Source organism: Branchiostoma belcheri, unplaced genomic scaffold, assembly GCF_001625305.1.
Source record: "Branchiostoma belcheri isolate BF01 breed outbred unplaced genomic scaffold, Haploidv18h27 scaffold22, whole genome shotgun sequence".
Taxonomy (NCBI): Eukaryota; Metazoa; Chordata; class Leptocardii; order Amphioxiformes; family Branchiostomatidae; genus Branchiostoma; species Branchiostoma belcheri.
The window spans coordinates 3226846-3234671 of NW_017803713.1; the positions used below are offsets into that span (position 1 = coordinate 3226846).

General features: G+C 43.6%; 1 protein-coding gene across 1 annotated transcript; it reads right to left on the reverse strand.

Moving 5' to 3' along the window:
- Positions 1–3574: 3574 nt before the first annotated feature.
- On the reverse strand, positions 3575–7066 carry LOC109470153 (mucin-5AC-like). The gene is made up of 6 exons (XM_019768935.1): positions 6565–7066; positions 5559–6158; positions 5218–5358; positions 4840–5025; positions 4449–4601; positions 3575–4107 (listed from the first exon to the last, which is right to left on the reverse strand). The coding sequence occupies exons 1-6, from the start codon at positions 7052–7054 to the stop codon at positions 3575–3577; spliced, it is 2103 nt and encodes a 700-aa protein (XP_019624494.1). The 5' UTR covers positions 7055–7066.
- Between the last annotated feature and the right edge of the window lie 760 nt (positions 7067–7826).

A 7826-nucleotide genomic window follows, 5' to 3' on the forward strand; every position in this document is an offset into this window, starting at 1 on the left:
CATGAAAGTGTACCGGTGTAGGACGGCTGGTGTTGTGGCCTTGCTGCTGGTCTGTTTCTTCATGTTCAAGTTGGTCTGTCGGCCTGTCCCGACCTGTCACCAAGTACCGAGGGAACACAGCGAGAACCAGAGACTTAGAACAGGGAGTAAAGGGACCAGGTACATGGATTCATTGTGTTTACCGAAGAAAAACACATTGTTTTTGCTCTGTTTCCTTTTCTTCTCCAAACCAATGAGGTCAATGACATGAACCAGACGTCTGTCACCATGGTAACTAGTGTTTGGTTACATCATCTTGCAATTTTAAAGCAGGAGGGATTTAGACTCCTGTCACCATATATATGAATGTGTTTGAGTAAGAATCTGAACAGAGCAGACCATATGCGAAGGTAAACATTATGCATTTGCTTTGCAAATGTTACCTTTCTAGATAATTTTTATTTTCCATCATATTTATACAGGGTTGCCCACTCAGTGATAACGCTGCTTTTCAGACAAATTACTATAAAGAAAAGAAGTATTCTTACTTGTCGTTGTGTTGCCCTAACATTCTATACGTGATTTCTGTACATATTCGTGGTTTGGGCGTTATGATACGTTAAAGACTAGAAAGGCCAATATTTGCTTTGGAGCAAATACAGCGATGGGTTCACAACATTTTACGACATGGCAGGGAAAGAATGAGAAACACAAGGGAAAACAATGATTTACATTGATATAACTATAATATGAAGTAACATACAACTAAAACAACAGTTGGATAGCTATTCCCTACTTTATTGGTTAGGATTTTTAATTGCATAATGCAAACTGTTGATTTTCAAAATAAAAAAAAACGTTCATGCCCCGCATTCCAATGCTGGAGCAGGAAAGCTTGAAATACCTACCAAAACACTTGAATACAGACATACTGTTAGTATGGAAATGCTCTGTGCAGGTGTTAATCAAGTTAAATCCCAACAGCCAATCAGCAAGAAATGCTCTGTGCAGGTGGAAATGCTCTGTGCAGGTGTTAATCAAGTTAAATCCCAACAGCCAATCAGCAAGAAGAATAGAGGAAAGCTGCATGCCTATTGGTTGATGCCCTGCATTCCATTGTGATGACTCATGCCCAAACGTGGTAAACACTGCACACTAACACAGTAATACATTTGCTATAACACAGCAAAAAACTCAAATAAAACCATTCTAAAAACCATTCACAAAAATTAAAAAAAACGCCTAGGGGTATTTGCCCACTGTACCTCCATACCAAATTTCAGGACCTTAGGCCCCAAAATGAAGAAGCTGAATCCATTTAAAAAATGGCAGAAGAAGGAGAAGGAGAAGAAACACCAGAAAAAGCAATATGGGTTCACCACACACCACTTCGTGGTGTGGTGAACCCATAATAACCATATTTAGGTAGTATGGAAGTATGCCTGGGGACATCTTAAAAAATAGTTAAGTATGGTTATTGAATTTTTTTGGTAGGTACCTTGGTGCAAGACAATAATTTATGCAAATTTAACACATTTTCCACATACAGGCAAACATACCTGCTTTGGTGCTGAACACTATCCACATACACGCACTGGTGCTAAACACTATACACATACATGCAAACAAACCTGTCCTTGGTGCTGAACACATCCACATGCAGGCATTGGTGCTAAACACTATACACATACATGCAAACATTCCTGTCCTTGGTGCTGAACACTATCCACATACACGCACTGGTGCTAAACACTATACACATACATGCAAACAAACCTGTCCTTGGTGCTGAACACCATCCACATGCAGGCATTGATGCTAAACACTATCCACATACAGGCAAACATTCCTGTCCTTGGTATTGAACACTATCCACATACAGGCAAACATGCCTGTCCTTGGTGCTGAACACTATCCACATTCAGAATAAAACAACAAAACACTAGTACTGATGCTTTGATATTTGGATTTTGCGCTAAAAAGTTACAGGCCTATGGCGGCTGTTCTGAAGATGCGGCGTTAGTACGATTCTCTCATCATTTTGATAATAAAGTTAGAAATACGTACGGTGGGTGAGTATCGTAGTTTGTAAGCAAATTCTTGTAATTTTTTCTCCAGCAGAGTAAGCGTCTCTAGCGGTGGCTGCAGAGAGAAGGTAAAGAACGTGGTGTTTCTAAAAGTCCACAAAGCTGCGTCCACAACCGTGGCGTCCATCTTCCAAAGATTCGGCTGGAAAAACAACCTCACCTTCGTTCTTCCTACACACTACAGGTAAGAACACTATCACGGAGAATTAAAAATGTATCTACACTCTTTGAGTGGAATAACATAACGACAAGACAGCTGAAAATTGGCAAACACCCAAAACTTTATTGAAAAAATTGGTCTTTCCGTGAAGTCACCAAATGACTAGTTCCTGTTCCATTCAACATACACGTTCTGTCACTGACACGTACAGTGTACCTGAGCAATGACACATAGATGTACCCAAAGTCATAACGAGAGCAGCTTGGTCATCTGAGAACCAAATGAAACATTGAGTCCTGTCCTGTATGAGTATGCTATTGTAATTTGAAGGAGGTCGTCTTTTAATTTTTACGAAAGGGGGATACATCAACATTTTCCATTAGATATGTTTAACTGAATTCATTGCTGGTAGATGGAAACGAATACCTACAATTTAAGGGTCTTCTCAATGCTGGTAAAAAATGAAATTGTTCACAAAGGTTTTAGAAACTCTGACTCAGTCTGAAATCATCATGGAATGACATCTGTTAAAGGCATCCAGTGCAGTTTTTAGGGCTTGCTGTTGGAAACCCGATTTTTAAAGCCAATATTCTAAGTCATTTATCTACATACTAGGTTAAAACCACACTATCCCAATTTATTTTGACCCTTAGGCCATGTTGATTTGATTATATGGATGACATCCTCTGGGAAGCCCAAAACTGATGCGCGCGTGCGAATAAAAAAAAAAGGTTTGCAAAACAAAAAAGTTGCTTTCACTATGAAATCTACGTGGTCATGAAGGTTGAACAAATGACACAGAACATGTTATGGCAAATAATCTACTCTTCGAATTCATTTCTTTACATTTTTGTCTTTTTTCCTTTGATTTTGGCATTCTACGACATTGGTATCGTTTCTAAATGTTTTCCTTGCAACTTATGGTATATCGTTGCTCATTTAGCAACTGTTTTGCACGATTTACAGTATGGTTGAAAACTTTTTTTTTGGAAACGGCCGAAAATTCATGCGCGCGCGGATGTCATCCATATAATCAAATCAACATGGCCTTATGGTGCAAAAATTCCCAAAATGCTGACGGAAAATGGTTACTGGAAGGGCCCTCGGCTGATTTTTAGAGTACCACCCAGAAAATAAAGGACTCATTTTGAGGCTTGCTTCTAAAGTTCTAAATGCCCAAAGTATGAAATAATTATTTTAATGTGCTAATGTGAAGCAGTATGTGTCAATATCACAAAGATTGCTTTATTCAGGATATTTCCAGTTTTGCTGCCTTGAAGTTGCATTGGATGCCTTTAAACGACGGTCGACCGTTTCAGAGTTGTGGACCCCTTTCCTCCTTTACATATTACATGTACTTTAGTGTTTCCAAGACTTGAGGCGCTTCACGCATGGCCACTGCACACAGGTCTTCTATGTACCATCGTCTGAGGTACGTAGCGCGCTCCTCTTCTTTCAACGATAACTTAGTCAGAGTGTCTCTGATGTGTTGAAGATCCTCTAAACTCATCCCCTGTGTGTCTGGTAACTCGTAATCCGGGCACTTGGGCACCTTTGCCGCCAGATTTTTAATGACGGTGTAATTTAGAACGTGTGGGACGGTCGCCTCGAGCTTCGAGCGGAGGGTGTTGGCATATGTATAAAGTTCATCCGCATACTGTTTCTTCGACATTATGTCCTCCCACTTGTCCTCGATTGACCAGACTAATGATTCGTACGTCGGTTCATCTGCATCCTTGTGGCGGGGTGGTGGATCGGTAAGTGGAAGAGCCACCTCTCCTCCCTGTGGAGATGATGCCGTGTCAGGTCTGTCTGACTCCGCGTCGCTGGTACCGTTGTCTGGTGACTCCGTGTCTTTTGGGGGTTCGGTCTCGGCTGGGGCTGGATAGAAAGTTCACATTGTAGTGGCTTTTCTTGATAGTAAATATCTTTCATTCAATACAATTTGTGTACCACGAGCCGACGTTTCGAATGTTTGTGAATAAAATAACTTTAGTACTCAATCATTCACCAACCCTATGACATTATTTACAGATGGGTTGACTTTTTTTTCAATGTTCTGCAGTTTTGGACTTTTGGACTGTCCTTTCAAGCATGATTCAAGCCGGAGATAACAATTTGGTAAAGGGATGAGCGACCTTAACTGGAAGAAATCTTCCTACCTGGATGAAGAGATTTACTAGATAACAAATGGACATTTTCTGGCTTAAGACACCTCTTACCTTGGCCCTGTCCAGAGTCATTGTCCACTGTAGTGTCCACTTGTGGAAACTCGAGCTCCGCGCCTTCAATCATTTCTGTCAGCTTCGCTGAATTCGGAGTTTCTGGCTCCTCTAATGGTACCGTCTTGTCGGAGGACCCGGGCTCGGTTGGGTCTAAATAGAATTGACACGTTCGCTTTATATAGTGGCTGTTTTTCTGTGTTCTTCTGTAGATCATTTTACTTTCAAGTCAATGAGTACTTTCCTTCTTAAATAGTGGCTTGTATTTACCTCTGACAGGAAGATATACTAGTATGCAAAGAAATGACATTAACAGAGAGTCTACATCTAAAGGAGAGTCCATGTGCAGAAATAATAATATAAAAAATACCTGAACTGTGAAGCCTCTTACATTGACCTCGTCCGAAGTCAATGTATCCCGTGGAACTGTCCACATCAATGGATACAGGGGAGACTTCCACGTCCTTGTCACGAGATGAGTGACCCTCTGGGCCCGCCATGACATCACCCTCTCCACTGCCACTCGTAGCTGCCTGGTCCGGTGTGTTGGGTGAGGCAGGTGGGCTGGATGTCGGGCCTGTTGTTGGGAAAGACTCTGGCTTCATGTGTGCAACTGCGATTATTTTACTATCAGTGTAACAGGCACTTCCTTTATTCTAAAAATTGCTTGTATTTTTTTTTACCCCTGAGAGGAAGATCCTAGGTTATATATAAAGAAAGGCCGTTACTAAACAGTCTAGTTACAGATCGAACTTCAGACGCCTCTTACCTTGACCCTGTCCAGAGTCCTTGTCCACAGTAGTGGCCACTTGTGGAACCTCGAGCTCTTCAATTATCTCTTTCAGCTCCGCTGAAGTCTCTGGCTTCTCTAACGGTACAGTCTTCTCGGGAAACCCGGACTTGGCTGTGTCTGAATCAGATAGAATTGACGTTCACTTTATAGTGGCTGTTTTTCTGTGTTATTCTGAAGTAAATCATATCAGTACCAAAGTGGCTTGTTTTTACCTCTGAGAAGAGGAAGATGTATGCAAAGAAATGTTAAGAGATATAGAGCGTGCACATTTAACGGACAGTCCATGTGCAGAAGGAATTGAATATCAAGCCTCTTACCTTCACCGCGTCCGGAGTCCATGTATCCAGTGGAACTGTCCACATCAATGGATACAGGGGAGACTTCCACGTCCTTGTCTCGAGATGAGTGACCCTCTGGGCCCGGCTTGACATCGCCCTCCCCACTGCCACTCGTAGCTGCCTGGTCCGGTGTGTAGGATGGGGCAGGTGGGCTGGGTGTCAAGACTGTTGTGGGGGAAGACTCCGGCTTGTCGTCTGCGACATCGCCGGCTGCGGACGGTGGTGATGTGTCCGTGCGGCAGCTGCTCTCTGACGTTCCCGCCTCTCCTTCCTGGGAGCCTGAGGAACGGCGTGGCCTGACCTCTCCTTTAGTAGAGGACCTTCCTGGCGTGCCTACAGTTGAGGCTGAATGACTGGACTTCGAGCTTGTTGCCTCCCCATTTTGGGAACTTGATTGACGGCACTCTCGCCTTAGCTTGACCTTTCCTTTGGCAGACGGCTTGGCAGACTGACTGGGCGCGGAGCTTGTTGTTGATGAGGGAGCGGCTACGGCATCTCTGCCCGCGGATGGTGGAGAGGTGGTCTCTGGGTTCTCTGGCGCTGCTGGCTGCACAGTCTTCTGGACTGGCTTGGCACGGTCTGAATAAAATGATACAATGCGTGCACACTGTGTGCATTATACGTTGATAAAATTCAAAAGCAATGCTGTTCTAAAGAAGGTGGAACCTCTGGTGCTTCGACCTGTCGAACGCCGGTTCGGCCAAGCCGTAAAACCAAAGCAGAACAATGTATTAGTAAAAGTAGGTTTACTGTTAAATGTTGGAATTAAAAAAAAGTAGGTTTCCTCTAACATAAGGACGTTAACATACAAAAATACGTTAGGAGATTCAAACGCAAAACTGTTCTATAGAAGGTGGGACCTCTGGTGCTTCGACCTGTCGAACGCCGGTTCGGCCAAACCGCAAAGCCAAATTAAAGCAGAACCCATGTATTCATATCAGTAAAAGTAGGTTAAATCTACATACATACAAACATACAGACTTACCTTGGTCCTGAGTAGAACCATGTTTCCCCTCCAGACCATCGACAGTCACCGTGACTTGCAGGAATGCCTCTTCCTTCTGACGCCCGCTTTTGTCGATCCTATCCAAGGCATACCACCACCGGTTTGGCAAGCCGTCCACCGACTCTATTGCAGCTGCAACATCTAGAGAAAGCACGGCGACCGTATTGTCTTTGCACCGCTTTGCCTTGCGGAGTTTAAGGATCAGTGGGTCTGCCGGCGTCCAGTGTAAAAATTCGGCCCCGTAATCCCAAAGGAGACCGTCTGATCTCCTCTTCTTTGTTTCCTTCTTTTCTTTCCCGACACGAAGTGTCACTAGATACTTGCTCTGGCTCTGGCGCCCGACCTTCCCCTCGTGAACAGTCACGTTCAGTTTGTGCTCGCCATCCCGACTCTTCCCGCCAGGCCTGAGCACTGACAGGGCGTGTACTACTGTTAGGAACGCTGACGCGGTCCTATCTAACACTCCCATTTTATCACATGGGATAACACAACAAGGAGCGTGAGAAATACACGTGCGGCATTCTCGAAAGTGTCGTTGTGTTTGTTCACTGCACCGCAGCAACGCTACAACAATGTAAAGGTTGTTCTAGAACACCGCAGTACAATGATGATAACTGTGACGTTCTAGTACTGATGACGATGGAACGACGTTTGACTAATTGACGGTAGCACAAATATCTGGGAACAGTACAGTACAAATACATGTACCTTGCTACTGTAGCGTTCTTTTTCATGCCTGACCTTGGTGCTGAAAACTATCCACGCTCAGGCAAACATGTCTGTCCTCGGTGGTAAACAATGAACATATACACCCAAACATACCTGTCCTTGGTGCTGAACACCATCCACATCCAGACATTGGTGCTAAGCACTATACACATACAGGCAAACAAACCTGTCCTTGGTGATGAACACCACACACACACACACACACACAGAGAACACACACAACACACACACATACAGGTAAACAAACCTGTCCTTGGTACTGAACACCATCCACATACAGGCATTGGTGCTAAACACTATACACATACAGCCGAACAAACCTGTCCTTGGTGATGAACACTATCGACATACATGCAAACAGAAGACTGTTAAAGCAAGACCGCCAAATTGCAAGAAGAAAAATAAGAAATTAGGGAACGGAGAAATCGTTCAAGGATTTGAAAGAAAACACCACGAATAGTTTCCACAACGGATAAAATCGTAGCAGCAAGCAATATTTACATGTAATAAAT

Excerpts from the sequence above, each read along its gene's own strand:
- LOC109470153 (XM_019768935.1), bottom strand. The coding sequence starts at position 7,054 with ATGGGAGTGTTAGATAGGACCGCGTCAGCGTTCCTAACAGTAGTACAC. Across the intron at positions 5,026-5,217 it reads GGACTCTGGACAGGGTCAAG|GCCCGACATCCAGCCCACCT; the intron begins GTAAGAGGCGTC and ends TCCCAACAACAG. Across the intron at positions 4,602-4,839 it reads TGACTTCGGACGAGGTCAAT|ACCCAACCGAGCCCGGGTCC; the intron begins GTAAGAGGCTTC and ends AATTCTATTTAG.